Source organism: Gymnoscopelus microlampas, assembly GCF_963454915.1.
Source record: "Gymnoscopelus microlampas genome assembly, chromosome: 19".
NCBI classification, from domain to species: Eukaryota; Metazoa; Chordata; class Actinopteri; order Myctophiformes; family Myctophidae; genus Gymnoscopelus; species Gymnoscopelus microlampas.
The window spans coordinates 39,518,479-39,544,912 of NC_139956.1; the positions used below are offsets into that span (position 1 = coordinate 39,518,479).

The 26,434-nt window shown below is 39.8% G+C and overlaps 2 protein-coding genes across 2 annotated transcripts in view; both read left to right on the plus strand.

The window, feature by feature from the left end:
• The window catches only part of LOC311034696 (VPS10 domain-containing receptor SorCS2-like), a 295,855-nt gene extending 288,552 nt beyond the window's left edge, over window positions 1-7,303 (plus strand). Inside the window, exons 22-28 of the mRNA XM_084042652.1 lie at window positions 764-876; window positions 1,930-2,052; window positions 2,356-2,452; window positions 3,611-3,713; window positions 5,161-5,315; window positions 6,106-6,208; window positions 7,209-7,303. Of these exons, the coding sequence (XP_083898778.1) occupies window positions 764-876; window positions 1,930-2,052; window positions 2,356-2,452; window positions 3,611-3,713; window positions 5,161-5,315; window positions 6,106-6,170 (656 nt within the window). The 3' untranslated portion in view covers window positions 6,171-6,208; window positions 7,209-7,303. The remainder of the gene's footprint in view (window positions 1-763; window positions 877-1,929; window positions 2,053-2,355; window positions 2,453-3,610; window positions 3,714-5,160; window positions 5,316-6,105; window positions 6,209-7,208) is intronic.
• On the plus strand, window positions 6,201-23,863 carry LOC311034517 (uncharacterized protein; the record flags this gene model as incomplete). The annotated part of the gene is made up of 5 exons (XM_084042396.1): window positions 6,201-6,208; window positions 17,172-17,320; window positions 17,673-17,789; window positions 19,905-20,042; window positions 23,763-23,863. The coding sequence occupies 5 exons, from the start codon at window positions 6,201-6,203 to the stop codon at window positions 23,861-23,863; spliced, it is 513 nt and encodes a 170-aa protein (XP_083898522.1).
• Between the last annotated feature and the right edge of the window lie 2,571 nt (window positions 23,864-26,434).

The following is a 26,434-nucleotide window of genomic DNA, read 5'->3' on the forward strand; positions in this document are numbered from 1 at the left end:
ACACGTTGTTAGCTTGAAGATCAGTTGCACCTTCAAGCCAACACCTTTGTACCAAGGGAGTATAAATATGTAAGGGATAATGTATGGGGAGGTGGTCATTATTGACATTTAAAGCCCGACAGGGTGATTATCCACCGACGCGATAGCGGAGGTGGATAATCATTTATTAATAATCATTTATTAAGAGACCCAAAAGTAACAACTAAACAACGTATTTCCTTGCTTAGGCAATGGAAGAAGTATTGGGCTGGGTGGAGAAGTTTGTCTTGGAAAACAAATGACAGTAGTCCATAAGGTAACCGGAAGACTAGCCCCAAAACACACTTGCCCCCATACTGCCGGATTTCCATATAATACCGCCGGATTTCCCCCGGGGCGGCGTGTTTTGGGGCGAGTGTTTTGATATTCTTGCGTTGTTGCCCACGATAAACAAGGAAGTGTAGTGGATCAAATAGAATCACTTTTCGGTTATTGCATCGTCTATTTCTCACTTCAAATGTATTAAAAAAACATTCTTGAGAGTTTAGTTGCAGCATAAAACCAAGCAGCACAGCTTGACATTAGCAGGTGCTCTGAGTCTTTGATTAGCAGCGGCCCGTTATAGAGCTCATCGGTCATTATCAAGAAATGATGACCGATGATTGACCAATCAGAATCAAGCATTCAACCAAGCCGTGTAATAAAGGCTTATAATGTATTTTGAAATCATTCGTTTGATTTGTGATGAGGGCTATAACTTCTTTGCTGTCGTGTTCAATCCCAGATAACTTCCAGGTCGTCCCGCTGAGCTTCAGCGAGAACCTGGACCAGTTCAACCCCAACGTCCCAGAGTGGAGAGAGGACATAGGCCAGGTGGTCACCAGAATACTGACCAAGGTAATAATGTTCATGGATCTGTAATGGGGCCAAACTAAAACAGCACTGTCCCACTTTTGTTCATACAGTACTGAGAAACATTCTTTACACGGTTTCACTGTTACAGAACAAAACTATATTACACACAGGGTAGTTGTGTGAGTGGCCCAGAGAACACATTTTCAATCGGCGACATTCCATTTTGCAGTAGTAGCAGTTTCTAAACAGCGTTCCATGGCGGAGAAAAACAAAGCCGAGATAATGGCGATTTAGCGGAAGGTTTAGAGCAGTGGCAGGCGGAAACGGAAATCTTCGATTGACGTCATTTCCGTATCCGGGTGTGCTACAATGAAATGTATCACAGCGAGAGATGAAGGACGGTGGGATCTTTTAAAATTAACGTTTTTTTTTTCAAAATTACGTTTTTTACGTCAGTGGCAGTGAATGAGTTAACTCATTGAGTGCCAGAACTTTCTTATTTTTTTTTACGGTTTTGTTTATTTGTTTTTGTTCTTTTACATACTCCTAGGTAGTACAATTGAGTGCCATAATTGCCAGATTTTTTTAAATATTGTGTTGTCCCAGTGCCAGAGTTTTTTTCAAAGTAAAAAAAAGTGCTTAGGAAGCGAGATACAGCCCTTTTCAGTTATACGTTAAACAAGGAGTGGATGGAGCTGCAAATCTTCAGATGATGATATCTTGGGTTCTGAACATGTTTTTCAAAAAAAAAAAAAAAAAAAAGTTTACTATTTTTTCAAAAACACGTCAAACACGTCATTGGCACGTTGCGCCATAGCGGTAAAAACACGTGAAACACGTTAATGGCACTCAATGAGTTAAGTGTCTATCTTAGGACAATCTGGCTGTATTGGGACCTCTACTGTTGTAAACTATTTATTCTGTTGATAATGTGGGATTTTATTGTTTGGTTGTTTTCTGTCTGTAAAGCACTTTGTAACTTTGTTTAGAAAAGTGCAATACACATAAACTCATTATCATTTAATAAACTCACTATCATTAGTCTGCAGAACCTTCTGTTTTTTTGTTTTCTCACACTTGACCTTTGAACCCCAGATGACGGGTATTCCTCAGGAGTCTCTGGTTACCATGGTGAAGCCAGGTCTGCCCACCAGGGCGGCGCTGTACGTGCTCCCGCTGGAGACCATGGCAGACAAAAGGAGTGCATATGTGGACAAGGTACTGCAATGTAGAAATACTCTGTTACAAGAAAAAGTCCGGAATTCAAAAATTCGCTTGAGTAAAAGTACAGAAGTATTGGTATCTAAATGTACTTAAATTACCAAAAGTAGAAAGTACTCATTATGCAGAATGTCAAATTTCACAAGTTCTCAAATAAAATGTATAACATATTTTGAAAATAGCAGAACACACACACACACACACACACACACACACACACACACACACACACACACACACACACACACACACACACACACACACACACACACACGTTAACAGTTGATTTGTCTTTGACAGCGTGTAGCGGCCGTCACGCAGGCCGTCAGTGAGAACAACGTCAGCTTTGTGGTACGAGGTGTTCAGATTCTGGTGACGTTGGCTGACCCCGATGCAGGTAAAACTTGCAACTAACTCTTCTTAATATCTATTTTAATTTATAATGACATGTCATTGATCTACTTTAATGGCTAATGGCATGTTTTTCAATCTAATTTAACGGATAACGGCATGTCACTGATTTATTTTTCAAGGGATAGGTCTAGTTGCTTATGGCTCAGCATCGAGAACTACAGAGACTGGTGCGTTTATTAACCGTTCATCTATGACTTACTTCAATAAGTCATAGTTTACCTCAACCTAAAGCTTTACTCTCTGTCCCCTTTTCTTTTCCTTGGCGGACCCAAAATGATCAATTCATGCTCATCAAATCTGATTTAGTCAAATCTGTTTTCAACCACTATTCAATTAATCTTTTTTTGTCCTTCAATGAGATGAAATTGAGAACGCCTTTAAACTGATGATTTGACTTGATTGGATGTATTTAAAATGTTTAGCCTCCTGTGGTCCTCTGCAATCTTTCCCTTCCTGACTGTGTTGTGTGGGTTTACCTGTAGCTCAGGATCAAGGGCAGTGATTTGCAGTGGTGGAAAAAGTACTCAAATGTTGTACTCAAGTAAAGGTATCAATACTGCAATGTAGAAATACTCTGTTACAACAAGTGAAAGTCAGGAATTCTAAATTGGCTTGAGTAAAATTACAAAAATATCAAAATGTACTTAAAGTACCATAAGTAGAAAGTATTTGTTATGCAGAATGTCCCATTCCACAAGTTTTCAAATGTATACAAAATATTTAGAAAATAGCAGATCTACAAGCTCACAACGTGTCGCACAGCTTGTAGATCTGCTATTTTCAAATTGGAGGTGGAGTAAAAGTACAATGTTTGCCTCGGAGATGTAGTGGAGTAGAAGTAAGTATTGAAACATGGAAATACTCCAGTATAATATACTTAGTTACTTTCCACCACTGGTGATTGGAATGCAGACATCTGATATTTTTAGCTGTACTTTGTTTGTAGTGGTGTAACATAGTGCCACATCCGCCGCACCAGCCGTGTGCGCGCGCGCGTGCGTGCGTGCGTGTGTGTGTGTGTGTGTGGTAGTGGTGGTAGGGAGGGGGTGTCATGTGTGTCAATACGTGCGTTTCCGTTTCAAACAGTGCATCTGCGTGTACATGCACACATTCTTACATGGAGTCTGTGCCCTCTCTGCAGGTTCCCAAGGAGGTGCTGGAGGTCCCGGTGTGTGGGCCCTGGCCGTCATATTCATACTCAGCCTCATCGCCACAGGATCCTTCATCCTCTACAAATTCAAAAGGTGGGCCACACTTCATAGATGAGTGTATAGGAAGTAAATGCATGCAGGTTATTAACAGTAAAGTGACAAACTTGAACGGCATCAAATTATCCTTGTAAAAACTATTCTGGACTAAAAATACTACCCAATGCATGAGAAGAATGCGTTATAGCAGCAAATGTATAAATGCGTAACTTGAATTAAGTCAATGTACTGTAAACTTCCGATAATTGTGTAGCTTGCATGGTAATCAGTAATGAAGCAATTAGTTGTTGCGATACTGATAGCAGTATCAGAAAAGCTGCCGATACTGCTTAAAATGCTGGTATTGGAGAGTATGCCAGTCTATGTCATTCCGATACCACGTCATTTATCACATGATATTTCATTTACAGTCATATTTTGAATGCTTCAGTTGATATTGCCCGACTGTATTATACTCTTGTAGTATTTACATTATTATAACTATTGTTAACATAATTTTCATTTATTCCTAGATCAGTGGTTCTCAAACATTTTAATTTCAAGGACCCCCATAACTCTCAGAGTTACAGACCTGTAAGGGTCCATTTGGAACCCCCTCAGGGAACCCAGATGATCCCTGGACCCCACTTTGAGAACCACTGTCCCAGATGTATTTAAATTACACTCTGGTATCGGAATTGGTATTGAGAAGAAAATAATTGGCATCGGAACATCTCTAAAAGCAATACTTGTTAGGGATGCACCGAGGTATTGGCATTTGCCGTTATTGGTCAATATTGGTCTTTTTGATTTTTGTTTCGTTTTTCTGGTTAAAGTTACAGTAGCTTTTACTTTATGGTGTTTCTGATGTTTCTGATGAAATGTAAGCTTACCATATTCACAGTAAACACTATCATGTCATAACTCCAGTCCCTTTCAGTTCAGCATAGCTGAGGTGTGTGTGTGTGTGTGTGTGTGTGTGTGTGTGTGTGTGTGTGTGTGTGTGTGTGTGTGTGTGTGTGTGTGTGTGTGTGTGTGTGTGTGTGTGTGTGTGTGTGTGTCACTGTCCAGCTGACGCTCGTTGACACTCGTTAATTGCATCAAGGCAATTATGTGTTTCTGCAGATTCTGAACAGTTATTTCTTATAATAAAGATGTATTTGTTTCCCTGGCACGAAAGGGGGGAATAGTAACACGAAAAACGGCTATCAGCATTTTTTTCTATTTTAAACATTGGTATCGGCCAAGAATTTCAATGCCGGTGCATCCCTACACTTGTGATAATTGTGTAACTGCTTGTCTCTTTCCACCTCAATGAAACACCTGCCAGCACTTCCCCTGCATCCCAAACCACCTGAATTGCACCTGAAAAAAAGTCACTACGAATAACACCATGCAATCTTCTGCATAATATAATATACAGGCCCATCGTCTCACACAAAAACTACAATTCCCACAGTCCTTGGCTTAGGACTGAGGATGCCTATCCCCCGCTGTTTTTCAGGAAGCTGCCGGGCAGCGGCCGCAGCGTGTACGCCCAGATGCACAACGAGAAGGAGCAGGAGATGACCAGCCCCATCAACCACCACGGCGAGGACACGCAGCACATCGTCCAGGGCGAGGAGTTCATCGACGACGACCTGGACTCGCAGACGCTAGGTCAGTGGGTGGAGGAAGTACTCGAAATGTGTTTACTTTAAGTAAAAAAGTATCAATATCGCCATGTAGAAACCGCTCTGTTACAACCAGTATTCTAAATTGACTTTGTAAAGGTATAACAGTATAACAGATATCAAAATGTACTTAAACGTGCAGGGCCGGCCCTAGGATTTTCGTGGCCCTAAGCAAGATTTTTTTTGGTGGCCCCCCCCCAAACACCCCCATTATAAAATCATTGTCATTTTTTATTGCATACTAAAATAATAACGCTAGTTGTTGGATCGGAGATACATGACATAATTACAATATGAAAGTATAGATTATATATATATATATATATACATATTTTATTTATTTATTTATTTATTTTTGGCCTCCTAGTGGTTGTGGCCCTAAGCGAAAAGTACTCATTATGCAGAATGTCCCATTTCACAAGTTTTCAAATGTATAAGAATCCTTTGAAAATAACATATCTACAAGCTCACAACGCGTCGCTTTGTGACGCGTTGTGAGCTTGTAGATCTGCTATTTTCAAATAGCCGAAGTATTTATAGGGCTGAAGTGGTTTATTCATGTTTTGTAATAATAATCCAAATCTACAAAGTAACTAAAGTTTTCAAATAATTGTTTTGGAGTAAAAAATACAATATTTGCCTCAGAGATGTAATGGAGTAGAAGTATAAAGTATGGAAAATTGGAAATACTCCAGTAAAATAAAAAATAAAAAATGTTTTACTTAAGCACAGAACTTGAGTACATGTACTTAGTTACTTTCCACCACTGCTTCTAGGTAACGCAGGAGGTAGCCCCACCTTCCGTTCCCTTATAAGGACTACCACTAACCACTGCTACTAAAATCCAGGCCACTAAACGCCCGCTAACACCATGTCAAGGTACTGGAGGAATTTCTGTCTTTGATGCTTTGCACAATAGAGTACAGCCAAACATCTCGATGAGTACAATATAATCATCTGAAAGAACGCTAAAGGACGACTTCACCCATTTTAAAAAATGGTACCATATTAAAATGAGCAATGGTGAGGACGAATGGTAGGTTGAAAATTGATGTAGTCGTCCTTTAATAGAAAATATAATGTAGGACTGTGAGGGCATTGTAAAAAAATACTATGTTTGATTTGTCAAGATTTGTATTTTATATTAAACAAAGTAGAATGTCGTCACCTTGCTAAACTAATGGCCTAAGTCATTTTTTGAGGACAATTATATTTTTGCCTAAGTCAGCTCCTCATGACACTGGCCACCTCTGGTAAAATCGCCCATATCCTAATTGAAAAGGATCATGCTGTCCACTCCCCTTTTAGTATAATGGCCTAACTAGTGTGACTTAGGCCATAAGCCTTTTTTTTTGGCCTAAGTCACATGGTTTTGTGACTTAGGCCAAATTATTTACTGATTTAGGCCATTTTGTATTTTTTGGGGGGCTTTTTTTTGGCCTAAGTCAGATTTAATCCTATTTAAACCTATTTAAATCTCTTATATTACATAACTGACAGACAGTGTTATTTCTATTTAAATAGTCATAATTTGTTATTAACATTTTGGGTGAAATGATTAAGAAATATCATATAGTTTTGTTTTGGATCAGTTTTTTATTTTTCCTGAAAAACTTTTAAAAAAAATACTTAGGCCATTAGTTTAGCAAGGCAAGGCAACAATGTGAATTTTTGGGCTTGGCAAATGGGATGTTTGGGATTTTTGACTCAGAAAGTTATAATGGATAATTATGGATAGTATAATAATATATGAAACACATTATTTAAGTTGATGTAAGCCAAATCTAGCCTGGTCTGGACTTGGCTGTTCTTTTTTCGGGAGACAAAATTGTGGTGGCTTCAAATGAGTGTATGTTCTTCCCAACTCTTTGGTGTCAAGGCAACCATTCGGGTGTGATGCTGAGCGTCAACTCCAGAGACCTGCACGGTTTCCTGACCAGCTGACGGCCCGCCACGGTGACGCTAGCGGGCTAGCATTAGCCCGGCCTAGTCCAGCCTGTAGCCTATAGCTATAACGAGCACAGGGACTCCGACTCTGCCTTCGTCCTCTCCACCCCAGCCCCACCACCATGCCAGGGAGGAGACGGCCACCTCCCTCCCTCCCCTCTACTAGAACTCCTCTCCTCCACTTTGTGACCTCCTCCTCCTCCTCCTCAGCCTCTCCTGCCCCAGCTCTCCTTCAGAGGATAAGGTTTCACTCTCTCCCTGTCTCTCTCCTTATGCCACAACGAGGCGTCGGGAAGATACTCTGCTTTTACCCAGTGTACTTCTGCCACCCTATTTGTTGTGTCTATTTCAATGTGTCCTCATTGGCTAAGCCCAGTGGTGGAAAAATAACTAGAAATACTCAGCTACAAGTAAAAGTCCGGAATTCAAAATGTGTATAATGGCAATATGGAATAATGGAAAATAGCATCTGCTATTTTTAAATGGACGAAATGTATACAGAGCTGAAGTGGTTAATGTAGGTTTTGTAATAATAGTCAAAATCTACAAAGTATCTAGTAACCAAAGTTTTCAAATATATGTATGGAGTATAAGTACAATATTTGGATCCGAGATGTAGTGGAGTATGTATTGGAAATTGGAAATACTCAAGTAGAGTACAAATACCCCAAAATTGTACTTAAGGACTTAAGTAAATGTACTTAGTTAGTTTCCACCACTGGCTAAGCCCCATTGGAAACCTCCCGGAGAGCCACCCAATGAGGACGCGGCCATAACACCATCACTCATACGACACTGGCAAATCTGTTTTTATTGTTGTTGTTGTTGTTGTTTTCTTTGCAATGCATTGTCTAACTTTGTATGTCACTACGCACAAGTAGTTTCCAGTTAGTATTCACCATTATAGGGTAGAATTGTGACCAAAAGGCCACACAATCTTTTAGTGGCCAAAGACTGGTGTGTTAAGTCAATTAACACGCATATAAACACAGTGTGCACTATGTTAGAAAATAAATGTCAGGGGTCCAACTAAACGAATATTTTCTATTCTAACCGTTAGTTTTATTTTAAAAAAAAATCTCCTTTCTCTTGCCCTCTATATTTTCTCTCCCTGAATAGAACTCACTCTTCAAAGGCAATAAGAAAGAAATTCCTTCCATGGAAGGAATGGTCAAATATACCCTCTAGAATTTGCAGGACTTCTGGAGAATGTATGCATGCACATATACGAGGGTGGTGTTGCACTTTATTTATTCCCCAACACAGGTACTTAAAGGGAAAACTATAGAGCTTGCATTAGAAACCTGTAAAATGCAAGATGACGTTCATCATGCCAAACGTGTTCACATGCCATCCATCATTGATCTTTGTGTTTTACGGCAGTGGTTCTTAACCTGTGGGTGGGGACCCCCGTCCCCACATGTTTTTGGTTTTGTTTTGGGGGGTCCAATTTAAGGACTTTTAAGACCTTTTTTAATACCTAAAAAAAGAAAGATGATTGCATCAAAAGTAATCAACAGACTATATAAACTGGTCAAACATTGGCCAAATTTTCAAATAATATAAGAAAGAGGCAAACATTGTGATAATAGCCAATCTACAAGCTCACAACCCCTTGCGTAGTGAGCTTGTAAATCTGATATTTTCACAATATTTATCCGTGAAACCGAGTCAAACTAAATGTAATGCCTCAACTTCTACAATTCAAAGTGTTTGTCAGATTGGGGGGTCCCCAGATCTAATATGATTATTTTGGGGGGTCGCGGCCTGAAAAGGTTAAGAACCACTGCTTTACGGTACCTGTTCGACACTTTCTAAGTGAAGGTGTTTCGGGGTTTGTGCGATTTCGAGATCAATTACGTCACCACCCTCATTGTTAACCCCATGGTGCCTAAAACTGCAGATGTGATTTTGCACAATGACAGTTTCCTGTGCTTGTATTTATCTATTCAGAATAAAAAAACATGATGGCCGTTCCTCCAACCCCACTCTCTCTGGGTTTCAAGAGGTCACAGTGGACTCGTTCCCCCTGGAGACGACGGTCGTTGTCATGAAGGGAAAGGCGTGGTTGACATTATATAAGCCTATATTAGGCGTAGCCAGTGGTGGAACCGTGTCTCCGTAAAGATTCGGTGTGTTGTACATATTCATGTAAATATAATCAATGTCCAAGCTTGTACATGAGTGTGAGTGTTTTACACTTAATACCAAAATACACGGTTCTATTTTTTGAAGTCACCCTATTCACCTTTCATCATCTGAATGTGAGAAGTGACAAACTCTCACTGTAAGAGGACACATTTCTCAATGCTATTTACCCGTTTTATCTGTTTTATCAGCACATTCTACTGTTACAGTCTACACACTATCTGGAAAAGGATTTTGTTGCCGTCTCCTCAATGTTCATGTTATTCACAAATGGATATGTTTAATACATGGATGGACACCTTTAAACAAAACAAAATAGAAATCATGTAAACATTAAGTTTCTATTGCCTTCGCATTATTATTTGCACCAATGATGTAGGCGGGTCTCATTTCAAGGTATGATGGTCATTGCACAGCAACCAAATAAGTACATAAGGCTACCATTGCTAAGGTCAAAGGTCAAATGTCGCTGAAGAACATACTTCAGTGTGCTACGGTTGTAGGTGCAGTAAGTGATCATCATATATATATTATTTTGTATTAGAGTTAAATAGCTCTAAATTCTGATAGTAATCATTGCTATAAAGTGGTTTTGTTTTGTTTTGTTTTTCAGTAACGAGAGTCTCCCTGTCTCTCCACCTCTTCAGTAAACAACAACAAAAAAGAAATCAGGCTGGGACACCAATTTTATCCAATCAGGAGAGAGAACTCATACAGGATATAGACAAACAAGTGTCAAAGAATTGAGCAGTCACGATTGTATCCGGAACACTATAACATGCATGCTGATGAATGGTTTCTCTTTCCTGATTGACTGAAATTAGCAACCCACCTGAACATCTATTTCAGTTTGGGTTTTTTTCGGGGCTTTTTTTTTTTATACCTTTATTTAGAGAGGGACAGGGAAAGTAGGCTGACAGGAAATAGGGATAGAGATGGGGGTTGACATGCAGCAAAGGTCGCCGGGAACGGGAGTCGAACCCGCGACACGCTGTCAGGCTGGCATTGCAGCCTAGGGTGCCTGGACCGTCACGCTACGGCCCAGGCCTATTTCAGTTTGTTTTAAAGAGCTGGAGAGACAGGGATACCCCTGTTACTGAAAAACTGTCCTAGTCTATAACAAGGATTACTATTACAATTGTAGAGCTTTAACTTTTTTAACAACAATGTTTTGTTTAAAGGTCATAATATATATGGTTAACTGAACAAACAAATGACAGATCATAATGTTTGTGTTTTAATTTTACACTCTGGTCATTGTGTCTGTACATATTCTTAGTTTTCTAGTGATGTGTTGTCTTTTTTATCAAGTTCTCCTTTTAATGGGTGGGTGGGGTTTGAGATAATCCAATATATATCGATGAAGGACATTTCACGGTTTATGGCACAGACAGTGTTTTGATTAGTGTTATTTTGGCTGGTTTGTTTTGTCGATTGATTTTGGTATATATAAAAAAATGAGAAAAAGATAACGGGACACTTAGTGCACTTAACCTGCATTGTGGAATAAATCACTCCCATAACTCTGTTCAGTGTCACATTTGTGTGTGTGTGTGAGTGAGTGATATAATATAATAATACTAATTATATATATAGTCCATACCTGGTCGACGCATCCGTGGGGTGATATGCGCACATGATCTGGCAACCCGTAACCATGACGACTACATAAAAACGCGAATAAACAGCTGAGATTTGGTGAAATCGAAAAACGGGCTTCGCTGTTAGGTGCACATGGTAATGGTCAATGGCTGTGTGCAATTTCGGATCAATTGCTCCAGCCGCTGAGGAGAACCGGGCAGGGCAATTTTGGCCTCAGCACCGTCCATGACAGAGGTTTGTCAAATTATATATATATATATATATATATATATATATATATATATATATATATATACTCCACGTCATACCCTCAGATGGATCCTCGCCAAGTTTGAAGTCTGTACTTCAGACCAAAATATTGCATTAAGAAACAAGGCAAGGCCAAAACAACAGTAATGTACAACCAATACATTCAGCACCAAGGACAGCAGCCACTGCTAAGGGTTTTCCCTACCAAACAGCAAATATTTTCAGCACCGTGGACAGCAGCTGCGGCTGTGGCAGTAAAGGCTCCTGCATAATGCCAAATGAGGTGATCACCCCATCACCTTTTAGGTGATAGAGTGATCACCGAAGGCAAAAGTACAAAAGTATTGACATCAAAATGTACTTAAAGTACCGCGATTGTGCATTGTGAGCTTGTAGATCGGCTATTTTCAAATGGCCGAAATGTACAGTTGAAGCGATTAATGCGTGTTTTGTAATAATTATCGAAATCTACAAAGATGAGTTGTAGTGGAGTAAAAGTACTGAAAACTGAAATACTCCAGTAAAGTAAAAAAATACAGTACTTGAGTAAATGTACTCAGCTACTTTACACCATAGATAGTTTCATGTAGGCTATCTGTTCTGGTATGAGTTGATGTTGGGATGGTCAAGTGTGTGTGTGTGTGTGTGTGTGTGTGTGTGTGTGTGTGTGTGTGTGTGTGTGTGTGTGTGTGTGTGTGTGTGTGTGTGTGTGTGTGTCCGTCTTTCCGTCTGTCCATCTGTAAACAGCTAATCTCTGGCACCGTTGGCCCGATCGACGCAAAACTGGAGGCCAGATTAAGAGCAGAACCAGTTGCCCAATTTGTTCATCGGCCTGTTAAAGCATCACCAGCAGGCCAATTTCTGTTGAAAAAAAATGATGTATATGACTCCTAAAGATTGTGTCCAATCGGTCCAATCGGTACACAGACATTTTGTTAAAATCCTTTTTTTCCCCATATAATTAAATCTATTAGTTGGATGAACTGTTGCATACTCAATGGTAAATATTGTTGTTTCAGTAGACCAAAAATCGAATGGCACTGTCCACACCACAACTGTAGTCACGGACCATATTGTTATGATCAATTTCAACGAATTTATGAAGCATTGACAGCCATTCAAAATCCATCAGACGTCTGGGATACAATTATGTCACTAATCCTCAAAATATTGTGTAATTAATGTAGATGATGAGGAGACTATTATGCAGCTAACACTAGCTGGTAGGTTAACTGTCATTATCTCAGGTAGGGTACAACTATCTCACCTCCTTATAATGAATAATCAAAGTCAGATTATCCATATGCATGTGTCTTTCAGCACTCAGGTAAAACACTGACAAGGGACTGACCTTTACAAAGCTCTGCATGCACAACATGGCAGCCTCAAACACTGTCTCCTCCTCGGTCACATTGACATGGTTAGAATCTCTGTCAGTTTGTCCACAGAGAGAGAGAGGAAATCTTCATAGTCTGAGCATAATACAGTAGGTTAGCTGATATATTATGACTCCACTATACTTCCTGAAATCTCAATATTTCAGTTTCAGTTGTGGTGTTGACAGAAATAAAACACCTTTAATATTTGATCAGCTTGTGTGGCCTGTCTCATACTGAGTCACCACATATGTATAGGAGAAAAAGCCAACAGACAAAACCTGTATCTGTAGCCATGTCTGACATGCTGATACACGACACTGAAGTGTTTCAGAATGTAATCCATGATGTGCTTCTCCAACGTCTTAAAGGAGTAGGTATCAGCCAAGCAGTGAATCCCTACACAGTTCTTTTCATCCATGTGACTCTCCATGTAACGACAGCAGGCCTCTTGAACAGCTGTGACATTTAACAAGTGTGCTAATGCTAGCAGGGCCTGGACCAAATCAAATGATAAGCACAGATGTTGGACAAAATGGAGACAATGAATAAGGTTTAAGATGACAACATTACCTGCACATTGTGCGTGGAGATGACTACCTCTGAAGTGAGGCATAGCTCACCAACATCTCACTAACAGCTCACCAACCAGCAGGCTTTGAATCCCAGGCATTACCAGATCATCACATGTATACAATCACATTATGGGACAGTATCAGGAAGTCAAATAACGAGGAAACTACTTGACAACAAGCTGAACATGGTTTAAGATGTATTTCTCCTCATTATTCTCCATTTCAATGTGAAAGGCTCATAACAAAAGACATGATGATGATGATGATCATCATCATCATCATCATCACCAGAGATGTTTACATAGACACAAGTTTCAATGTCCTCATCAACATGCTGACTGTTTTGTCTTCACCAAAGAAAGCAAACATAGAGATGTTCACATAGTTAATAGTTCATTTCCAAAGTGTTTTGGTGTGCAATAAATGGTCAGTTCAGATGATAAAAAGGGTTAGTGTACTGGTATATGATGAGCTGTGTTGTTTAGCTGGGTTCCCAGCTAAATGATTAATACTAGTTATCTGAGTCATTCCACGAATTCGGTACGATTTGCACTTTTTTTTTTTGGAAAAATCGATGGAAACGAATTACCTTTTTGAATAGCCCACACCATTAAGGACATATTTAACATGCAGAAAAACATATTTTCCCATCTCAGGCATTAAATTAATATTTTTATATGGAATAATATATGTAACAGGGTTGAAATTCGAGATTTTATACTCAAGATGGCCATAACTCTACCTGTGATGATTAAGAGGAGACCACATGGCATGCATGACATTAGTCAATCACATATATTGCAGAAATGACAAAGACAATTTAAAATAATAATAGTTTTCTATCTTTATTTCATGTAACGGGGTTGAGTTGTTATGCTTTACGACCACGCTTTGAAAGTATAAATCAGAGATGCTCGTAGGCCTGCGTCCTGCGTCGCTGACGCACCATATTGCGAAAGGACGCATTCATGACAACTCTAGTGCGTCCATGGGACGCAGCTCCGATTAGCTCCGATAATATATAATATTTGTCAGCTGTGATCTACATGGACTCTCTCGGTTAGGCACCGTTGGTGGAGAAGTATAACTCTCCGGTTAGACACCGTTGTACTGGAGAAGTATAACTCGGTTAAACGGCGTTGTGTGGCAGAAGCAGCAGCACAGCCCCTCGCTGTTAGTCTACGCTACTCACACACACAGAGAGAGAGAGACGGCATGAGGACCTGCTCTTAAACGTGTTAAAACGTCTTGGATAGACCACTGTCTGGAATAATAACTGATCATCATACATACAGGTCTACTACTAATCTCTGTTGCTGTTGTCATCTTAAATTGACCAGCCAAAGTAAAATCCCCGATTTTAGAGTGTTCTCCCACTTGCTTGGAGATCAGAGTGATGTATGTGGTGGATTAATGCATGTTGCCAATCAGCTGTGTAACATTAGCAGGTTAACGATGGCTCGTTGATCCTATGCATTTGACCCTGATTTGACCACAAAGGCAAACAAAAGCACTAATTAATGGCAGCTGTAAGTAACCGGTTGTCTATCGTCTGTGTCTTGTGTATGTTTAATAGGCAACTGGATGTTTTCTGTAGCTTAGAGATATCATAACAATTAATTCCCTGAAGAGGGTAGACCCCTCTCCCTCATGCTAAACTTAAAGTGACTTATAAGGTTCCACTTCTCCTCAAAAAGACAACTTTATTTTCCTTTCTCAATGACAAGCCTAATAGTATTATTGCATGTTGACTATGTGCAATAACTGCAAGCCAATGTTCATAGGCATTGTCAGTATTTGTCTTCATTATTTCTTGAATTCCTATTTCTTTATTTGCCAATACTTCCACTGTAAGCCAGTGTTTTCAGTCTACACAATAAATAGTAAAAATAAATTCTACATTCATAAATAATACAAAATAAAATAATAATAATGATTAAAAGGTTCTATGATTAAATGTATTCTATTGGTCAAAGGTATGTTAAATCCACCTGTTGCCCACTACTAGTATTTCTTACCATAAGGTGTGCTAATACTACAGAATCATATACATTTGAAAAAATATATTTATGATTTTTTAATATATGTATATATATCGGTATCGGTCTTGAAAAGCAGGAACGGGTCGCACTGATCTAGATCTGCTATTTTCACAATATGTATCTGTGGAACTGAATCAAACTAAATTAAGTGCCTCAACTCCTAATTCCTCAGGGTGGGGGGTCCCCAGTTAAAATATGATTATTTTGGGGGGTCGCTGCCTGAAAAGGTTGAGATCCACTGCATCAGGATATAATGTACACAGTCACACACGCATAGAAGATATGGAGATTGGAGATCAAAGAAAACGATAGGGGGGGGACGTGTAATTGGGGACCCATAAAATGTCCCTGGGACCCATCTAAAAGACCACCCTTGCATCCCAGGACCCATTACATTGAAAACCTAGCAACATCACTGATAAATGACCCTAAATAGCTGTATAAGAAGTTCGAAATGTTCCTCTTTCTGCAGAATCTTGCTCAGAAGACTTGTAGAATGCCATCACATGTTGTTGATGCCACTAAAGGGTCAGTTTATACTTTTTACAGAGAGGAGAATGACTTGTGTAACGGGGTTGAGTGTGACTGTGGGACAGAGCTATAACGTGATTTTAATGATAAATCAACTATTTATTAAAAAACGAAACATGACTAGCAATAGAGTACATTGCTGGTTTTATGTGAATAATATAAGTTATGGATTATTCTACACTTTTAGTAGTCATATCTGAAGGCCAATCTCTCTATCGGCCATTGGGGACATGAAAAATGGGCAAATTTAGGCGGTGTCTACTGTAGAAAAGGCAGATCATTTCAGATATAAAGATAAAATATATAATATTTTTACACAATGGTAAAGGGAACATGTCAATTGATTCTAAAAAGCTTTTAAAATTTGATTTTGGTGACCCATGGATACAATACACTCAAAAAGGTCAGAGGGACCGCAAATCGTAATGAATTTGTGGAATGACTCATCTATCATTCCAACATATTCAACTAAATACAACAAGATAACTACTTTGAATTTGATCTGAATTTCCCTGCGATCTCCATACCTACATAGACAGTAAAGTATATGGACCGGCAATATTGGACTGAATCATTCCTAATAACATAAATATCATGAGATTTGGGTTCCAGAGATAAACATCTGTGGTCTAATGCAAATCTAATGTGGGGTCCTTGAAATGAGAAAGTTTGAGAATCACATGTAGATCAACGACAACCACGTCTAGATACTAGAATGGGGGATACTTGGAGACAATGACACACCTAGTGTGTGTAGATTATCTGTGCTGTGCCAAGTGGGCTGACCAGACACATTTAAAATGCAAATAACAAAACAATAAGGTATTGAGTGTCTGTGTGTGTGTGTGTGTGTGTGTGTGTGTGTGTGTGTGTGTGTGTGTGTGCGTGTGCGTGTGCGTGTGTGTGTGTGTGTGTGTGTGTGTGTGTGTGTGTGTGTGTGTGTGTGTGTGTGTGTGCGTGTGTTAGCTCCGCCCCTTAGCAGCCTCATCTGAGACAATAAAAGCTTGACCTTCAGTTCAGATCAAACACACAACTCACAGTGAGGGGAGACAGACTGTCTTTCCACAGCTACAGGAAGCTCTATCTTCACTTACACACCTCTTCCACCAGGGGGTGAAAGGCACTAAGAAAGCAACAGTGCCTGGATCATTCAATGCGCATGTGTGAAACACGTTGACCCGGAAGTAAGTGCGTGTTGTGATCTTTGGCGAAAAGCGTGTCATTTCTGTGTCATAAAGGAGGTAAAAAGGTGTCAAATGGAGTCTGTACTGCTGAAGATAAATGAACACATGTCGTCGGTGGGAGAGGAGATATTGTGTGTTTTGGACAAACAGCAGCGTGGTGCTGATGTTTGTTGTGTGAAGCTTGTCAGAGTGTTTGTGTTGGAGCGCCTCAGTGCGGCTGCAGAGTTCATGTGCAACCTCTTCCAGAGAGAGATAGAGACACTAGAAACTCTGCTGGAGAAACAAAGCAAACTGCTGGACATTGATTTGGATATGGACATCGATCTACACACTGCAGGTATGTCTGTTACACACACAACATCAAACTAAACACTATATGTCTGTTACACACACAACATCAAACTACACACTGCAGGTATGTCTGTTACACACACAACATCAAACTACACACTACAGGTATGACACAACGTTTGCATTGTGAGGTGTTTTAGGTTAGATCTGTTTTTGGGGATCATTGCTTTTAGATCAATAGACCATGCACATGCAGCCTTTAGGCTCCGTTTTGATGACTGAGTTTAACTTCCCCCTCCACACCTATTTTCACACTCCTACTTTTAAAGTTTAATGATGTACCTATAGTCACATCAAAGTCTTTATTATTAATGTTGTGTTGTATTCCTTCATTCCAGACCAGTGTGTGGAGTCCAGTCTGCAGGTGAAGATCAGTTCTCCAGCCAGGACTGTTTCTATTAAACAGGAACCTGAAGACCACCTTAAACAGGAACCTGAAGACCACGTGGATCTCAGTAAGTTTTAAGCACTCTTTATTTATTTTATTGGTGAAAGTGGGCAGATGGTTCGGTTGTAAAAGTATTAATGGGTTCACTGAAGCTGTGCAGTTAATTCTACTTCAGTATTAACCAGAGTATTGGACTCGAGTCATAGTGACTCGACTCGAGTCTGACTCGAGTCGCATATTTGACGACTTGTGACTCGACTCGGACTTTGTATGTAAAACTTGCGACTCGACTCGGACTTTGAATGTAAAACTTGCGACTTGACTCGGACTTGGAAGGTAAAAGACCAACGAGACTTGAGACTCGACTCGACTTGCTAGCCAATGACTCCCGACTCGACTCGACTCGAGACAAGATGACTCGGATGACTTGTTTTGTCATCGGAGTTCCCCCGCATAATAAACAGCAGTTGAGATTTCATTTGGCCAGAACTTTCTGAATTTTACTTGAATTCTTATAATTGTAATGTTCATATGATCTGTAAAGTTTATATTTTCATTTGTTATCAGTCATGAATTTATTCATAATTTATTATAATTTATATTCTTATTTTCTGTAATTTATTTCCATGCGCAATCGCGCATAATAAACAGCGCAGTTGAGATTTAATTTGGCCAGAACTTTCTGAATTTTACTTGAATTCTTATAATTGTAATGTTTATATGATCTGTAAAGTTTATATTTTCATTTGTTATCAGTCATGAATTTATTCATAATTTATTATAATATATATTCTTATTTTCTGTAATTTATTTCCACGCGCATTCTTAAGCCACGGTGCAGTAGATACATAACCGGAAAACTCGCCCCAAAACACCATCGCCCCCATTTGTTTTCGCGGACCAGCGGTTCTTGTATTCCTGTACTTGTTTTACTGAGGATAAGGTTAGAAATAAGTTTACAGTTAGCCATGTTATTAGTTTTACTGAGGTTAAGTTTAGGAATAAGGTTAGGTTTAGGCATAGTTTAATGAGGTTACGTTTAGGAATACCAGGTGAATATCACCGGATTTCCCCCGGGGTGACTGTTTTGGGGCGAGAGTTTTGGTGTTCGTCTGCAGTGGTCAGCAGCGCATGCGTCCGCAATAATGCTATCAGGATCAGATTATTAGATATTATTATCAGATATTAGAAGTATATTGGGTACCAAATATACTTACCAAAGAAGTTTTACTCTGGGAAGGTTTTCAGACTCATCCATCATTGCACTGACCCAAGTTTATTGTAGGCCAAAGATTTATATACTGTATTTGTAATGGTTAAGGTTTCTTTATACCTGCCCAATAATCTCTCTCTCTCTCTGTGTGTGCGTGTGCGTGCATATGTATATGTATATGTATATGTGTGTATGTATTGGCACCAAAAAGGTTGAGAAACACTGCTTTAGTGTAATTTAGCCTTTCCCTAGTTCTAACTAAATTATTGCGAACGCGCCCAAGTGGAGCTTACTATGAAAGTCTGCTCGGCTTGTGTGTGTGTGTGTGTATCTGTCTGTCTGTGTGCAGTGCACTGCCTGGGTGCGGCCGACAGAGGGCGCCAGAGTGCAGCTACAGTCAAAACACAAACACACACACACACACACACACACACACACACACAATCCGTAAATACACAATATTTTCGAGCTGCGTTCGCTTCCAGCGTTCGCGCGTCTTACTTGTCAGACATGTAATGTTGTAATGGATAAATGAACAGCTTTATGCGGGTTTAATTCTTGACTTTAAGATACAATTTCTCTCTTCAAGATATAAACCTGAGTGCTTTGTGGGTGGGCTGGGGAACAATAGTAGTGAGGGACTTGACACAACCTTGTGACTCGACTTGTGACTCGGCTTGACTTGCCCACAACAGAAAGACTTGGGACTCGACTTGGACTTGGGACCAAATTACTTGGGACTCGACTTGGGACTCGGACCTGAGGGTTGGATTGACTTGTGACTCGACTTGGACTTGGGACCAAAGACTTGGGACTGTGCAATGAAAACAGCTGAGCTTTTTTAGCCAGTGTGCAGACTTTATTTTTATTTGTTGAACTTGTATTTTCCTTTACCTGGACACAAGCAGAGGGAACACTGCATGATATCATTTAAAGTTCTTTAGAGTCTCATTGTATATTTTTTCCTAGACTTCCTGCTCGCCCATGTGTGTAAAGAGGAGGTTTCCCCTGAAGAGGAGAGGAGCCCCAGTCTGGTCCAGGAGGAACCACAACTTCCACAGATTAAAGAGGAACAGGAGGAGCTACTTCAAAGAACAGAAGAGGCTGGTGGGTCAACGTTGACATTTGTAGCAGTGAAAAGTGAAGATGATGATGAAAACAGAGAGACAGAGCCTGTAGCCAGCACCTCAACTGAACACATGAAAACACAAGCTGATGTAGAGGACTGTGGAACATCACAACCAACTAGTGATGACCAGCTCCTTTCTTCACACTGTTCTGAATCAGACACTGAAGACAGTGATGAGTGGGAGGAGACTAGGGCAGATCAGTCAGCTTTAAACACACTGAAATCACACAAGACACAAACAGAATGTGACAACATGTTTAATCAAAAGGTACACCTGATTCACACAGGGGAAAAGCCCTTTGCCTGTACAGTTTGTGGTAAAGGCTGTGTTCACAAGGGTGCACTAACAAGGCACATGATGACTCATACAGGCGAAAAGCCCTTTACTTGTAAAGTTTGTGGTAAAGGCTGTGTTAGCACAAGTCATCTTAAAACACACATGATGACTCATACAGGCGAAAAGCCCTTTACTTGTAAAGTTTGTGGTAAAGGCTGTGCTCAGAAGGGTAATCTAAACAGACACATGTTGACTCATACAGGTGAAAAGCCCATTTCTTGTACAGTTTGTGGTAAAGGCTGTTTTCACAAGGGTGAGCTAAGAGTACACATGAGGACTCATACAGGCGAAAAGCCCTTTTCTTGTAAAGTTTGTGGTAAAGGCTGTGCTCAGAAGGCTAATCTAAACAGACACATGATGACTCATACAGGTGAAAAGCCCATTTCTTGTACAGTTTGTGGTAAAGGCTATACTCAAAAGGGTGAGCTAAGAATACACATGAGGACTCATACAGGCGAAAAGCCCTTTTCTTGTACAGTTTGTGGTAAAGACTTTGCTACAAAGGCTCATCTAAAATTACACATGAGGACTCATACAGGTGAAAAGCCCTTTTCTTGTTCAGTATGTGGTAAAGGCTTTGCTAGCACAAGTAATCTAAAACAGCACATGAGGGCTCATACAGGCGAAATGCCCTTTTCTTGTTCTGTTTGTGGTAAAAGCTTTGCTGAAACGGGTAGTCTAAAAAGACACATGAGGACTCATACAGGGGCCTCTAGCCTTTAGTTTAAGTTAGTCACACAGACACATACTGTATGATCATTCAGTCTTATCCAGGATGAGAATGATAAAGCAGAGAGATAATCTGACAATCGACATGACTGAAGAAAATAAACATTAATAGTTTCTTGTGATGGATCTTTATTTTATCTTGTGTATGGATCTCATTTTCTATTCCACATGATGGAATTTCATTTTTTATTTTTTTGTTTGTTTTTACATGTATCTTTATAGCATTATTCCCTCCAGCTCATTTACTTATTCAGTTACTGGTAGTACAATATGAGCATCACTGTGTCTGTCCACATTTGTCAGGATTTAGTCATATTCATGCAATAATTATGTTCATTGATATGCAGTAAAGAATGCTGACAAACTACTGGGTTTGTTTAACTGTTCATGTGTGTTGACATGTGTATTGTTTAGATTGTTACAATATCAGTTCTGTAGAAATGCTGTAGCTGTAGAAATAATAGCCGTTAAATGCAACATTTTTTTTTTAAAGAGAAAACACTTTCAATGAGGCGTTGTGAGCTTGTAGATATTTCCAATGTTCACTATTAAATAGTGTTTAAAAGATTTTGTTCATGATGGATTTTTTTGTACGTCTGAGACACCATGTGTATCTCTTCGGTCTCAGCTGAAAATGTTTGAGGACCAATGTCAATACAATGCTTTTGCCCCTGTCCGTCCGTGTGTGTGTGTGTGTGTGTGTGTGTGTGTGTGTGTGTGTGTCCGTCCGTCCGTCCGTCCGTCCGTCCGTCCGTCCGTCTGTCCATCTGTGAACAGCTAATCTCTGTTGCATACTCAATGGTAAATATTGTTGTTTCAGTAGACCAAAAATCGAATGGCACTGTCCACACCACAACTGTAGTCACGGACCATATTGTTTGTATCAATTTCAACGAATTTATGAAGCATTGACAGCCATTCAAAATCCATCAGACATCTGGGATACAATATGTCACTAATCCTCAAAATATTGTGTTATTAATGTAGATCATGAGGAGACTATTATGCAGCTAACACTAGCTGGTAGGTTAACTGTCATTATCTCAGGTAGGGTACAACTATCTCACCTCCTTATAATTAATGAATTGCATTTTTATAGCGCTTTACAATGGTTCATTCATTCATACAGGTAATTAATAATCAAAGTCAGATTATCCATATGCATGTGTCTTTCAGCACTCAGAGATCTCTCTCTCTCCCCTCTCTGTGTGTGCTCTGACACAGCTGGACTGCACAGCGTTTGGTGCCACTGTTTACTGTTTTATCAGTGTGGATACTCACATACGTATCACAGTAGTTATACTATAGTTGTTGTGCTTCCTGTGAATTAACTCAGAAGAGTGAATACAGAAAAGTGAACACATTGACCAAATTAATCCTATTAAGTATTTTATTTGTAAGATGACCGTCCAACAGTTAACTGAAATTAACTTTAACATTATGATAGCTTTGCCAGTCACATGGCTTTGACTTCTCCATGGTCTTTCATCAGGTAAAATACTGACAAGGGACTGACCTTTACAAAGCTCTGCAAGCACAACATGGCAGCCTCAAACACCGTCTCCTCCTCGGTCACATTGACATAGTTGCTGGCAAGAATCTCTGTCAGTTTGTCCAGAGAGAGAGAGGAAATCTTCATAGGAGCATAATACAGTAGGTTAAGCTGATATATTATGACTCCACTATACTTCCTGAAATCTCAATATTTCAGTTGTGGTGTTGACAGGTTGAGTAACAGTAAAACACCTTTAATATTTGATCAGCTTGTGTGGCCTGTCCCATACATACTGATTGTAAAGCGCTCCTCGGTCACATTGACATGGTTGCTGGCAAGAATCTCTGTCAGTTTGTCCAGAGAGAGAGAGGAAATCTTCATAGGAGCATAATACAGTAGGTTAAGCTGATATATTATGACTCCACTATACTTCCTGAAATCTCAATATTTCAGTTTCAGTTGTGGTGTTGACAGGTTGAGTAACAGTAAAACACCTTTAATATTTGATCAGCTTGTGTGGCCTGTCCCATACTGAGTCACCACATATTTATAGGAGAAAAAGCCAACAGACAAAACATGTTGGCTCACCAACATCTCACTAACAGCTCACCAACCAGCAGGCTTTGAATCCCAGGCATTACCAGATATTCACATGTATACAATCACATTATGGGACAGTGTCTGTTGTCACCGCGATGAGGACAAGAGCCATGCCATTACTTTGACCAGCCTTTGATTGGTCAATTGGCTCTGAGGGGACAATAGTGATAAGGTGTCCAAGCCACTTAAAAGGTCAATCTTGGTGTCAAAATACATGGAAGGAATTAAATAAATCTAATGGGAATATCAACAAGTGACTATTTCTGTCATGTTTTGGACATTTGGTTCATTCTGGCAATATATCTGCACAACTTTGTATGCCTCGGCTAGATTATGCACAACATAGAACTCACTGCCTCTCTTCAGATGCCCAACACCCAAAACCAAGACCAAGCAGGCAGGGCAGAGCTCAATGTTGAAGGATGATGTGGTGGCACTCTTCTCCTAATTATATATAGCCATGCAACACAGAGAGGGGGACATGAGCACCTTCTTTAAGCATGAAAGCCATCCATGCCCTCCCTCTCTGTCTGGCAGAGGGAAACTACGGCTGGGAAATAAGTCAGAAGAGGAAAGGGATACGAGTCATACGACGGAAGGTGGCCGTGAAAGGACAAGCTGCCAGGGAATTGGTCTGATTTCTTGCGTGACCCTATGAACAAGCAGGAGCTCTTTACTTTACAGTGGTCAGCACAGACACCAGCCACTCCATGCTGCCATGTAACCATGAAGAAGCCGACACCAGGATACGGATTCACTTGCTTGATGCCCTGGAGCATGGCTGTTCTATGGCACACTGGAATTGCACAGATCTTTGCAGTTGTCAATGTGACAGATCATTTGAATAAGTTGTTATCCTAGAAAGTGAAGCCAATAATTCACTTCATGCAGGTTATCCAGTTTTCAATGTGTCCTACCACTAACCAAGGTGAAAATTATGTAAATATGCATTGCTGAGTGAACATATTTATTTGATCTTGGTACAAACAAAAATCAAGTGGTTTTCTCAATAGCTTAAATGCATTCCTTGACAGAGAAAATGTATATTTTGTAGGGCTGTCAAACGATAACAAATTTGTATCAGATTAATCACAGCATAAAAAATAATTAATCATGATTAATCACCATTCGAACTATGTCCAAAATATGCCATTTCTTTCTGTATATTGTTGTGGGAATGGAGAGATAAATGACAGAAGGCGGAAATATACATTTAACATACAGTATGCATGTTTAAATCCACAGTATGGTATTAATATAGAAATATCTATAATATACACCATAATACAATGACATCATTTCTATTCCTCTAAACAAGTGGTTCTCAGTGGTCCTTGAGGGGGTTGCAGATGGTCCCCAGCTAAATGATGGAGAGTTGGTAACCAGTGGACCCTTATAGACCGATTATGGTCCATCTGGTTTAATCTGCTCTGAGGAGCACTTTTTCTCATTTTCTATCAATTACACACCCCATGGAATATTGAATTCATGGAGATTTTTAGTTTTTGTCGATTATCAATAATCGTCAATAATTTGATAATTTGAATAATTTGAGGATACATTAGCATCTTTCCGCCGGTAATGAATTATTGGCTCAGGAATGCGACAAAAACAATCTCCATGAATTCAAGCCTTCATGGGGTTTGTCATTGATAGAAAATAAGACATTTGTTGGGTGAACTACTCCTTTAAACTGGCAATACTTAGTGAACTTGACCTTTCACTCTGTACTTAGTCTACTCTTTTGTTTCCTCTCTACACCAAACCTCTTTGCCAAACATAGCCAATTTACAAGCTCACAACTGCGAGGCGTGAGCTTGTAGATCTGATATTTTGGCTAAAGTTCTCCTCAGAACAGGGATGCTAAAGTTCAAGTGGTTAATGTACATACATTATCGTATCACACAAGGGAGGGGGGGTTGTCAATAAAACACAGACTGATGAACTTGGACACATAATCAGTGTTGTTACCTGGAGTCACTGGGTGTTTCTATGATGAAAGAGCAATTTAAAATGTTACTAACTTTCCGTGGTTTTGTCGGCTTTGAGGGCGCTATTGTTAAATGAGTTTCGGTTTGTTTCCAGTGGGGAACAAACGGCACACACGTAAATCCCGCCCACTACATTTGATTGGGTAAAGCGCGGCCTGCTTCCTGATCTGATGGCACGCCCACTTGTAGCCAATGTGCACGTGTTGTCAACACGGCTACTGACAGATTCAAACACAGAGCAGAATCTGTTCTTGAGAGATTAGTACATGTGTAAAGAAGGCTTTCATACCATACTTGCCAGCCTTAGTCATAATGGATATCACCGCGAGTTAGACCGTGTCACAGGATGCCTGGAACTCCGTATATGGAGATAACTGACATACCCAAGTCTGACATCATAGACTACACCTTTGTGCGTGACCGACATTGGGACCCCATATATGGATATGACTGACATCACCGGGATGGCACAAGCACAAAGGGAAAGGCCCGGGTGGAATGTATAGCTGTTGCATTGTGGGAGATCGTATCATTACATTACATTACATTACAGTCATTTAGCAGACGCTTTTATCCAAAGCGACTTACAATAAGTGCATTCAACATAGGTAGGGAACGAAACTACTAATCACCAGAGGTCTTAAGTGCATTTCCTGTAAAAACAAGCAACCAAGAGTATACCTAGCGCTAAGGTAAAAGTGCAATATATCAGCTATCTACTTTCATAAACACATGAGATAAAATAAATACAGTTTGTGGTAAAGACTTTGCTACAAAGGCTCATCTAAAATTACACATGAGGACTCATACAGGTGAAAAGCCCTTTTCTTGTTCAGTATGTGGTAAAGGCTTTGCTAGCACAAGTAATCTAAAACAGCACATGAGGGCTCATACAGGCGAAATGCCCTTTTCTTGTTCTGTTTGTGGTAAAAGCTTTGCTGAAACGGGTAGTCTAAAAAGACACATGAGGACTCATACAGGGGCCTCTAGCCTTTAGTTTAAGTTAGTCACACAGACACATACTGTATGATCATTCAGTCTTATCCAGGATGAGAATGATAAAGCAGAGAGATAATCTGACAATCGACATGACTGAAGAAAATAAACATTAATAGTTTCTTGTGATGGATCTTTATTTTATCTTGTGTATGGATCTCATTTTCTATTCCACATGATGGAATTTCATTTTTTATTTTTTTGTTTGTTTTTACATGTATC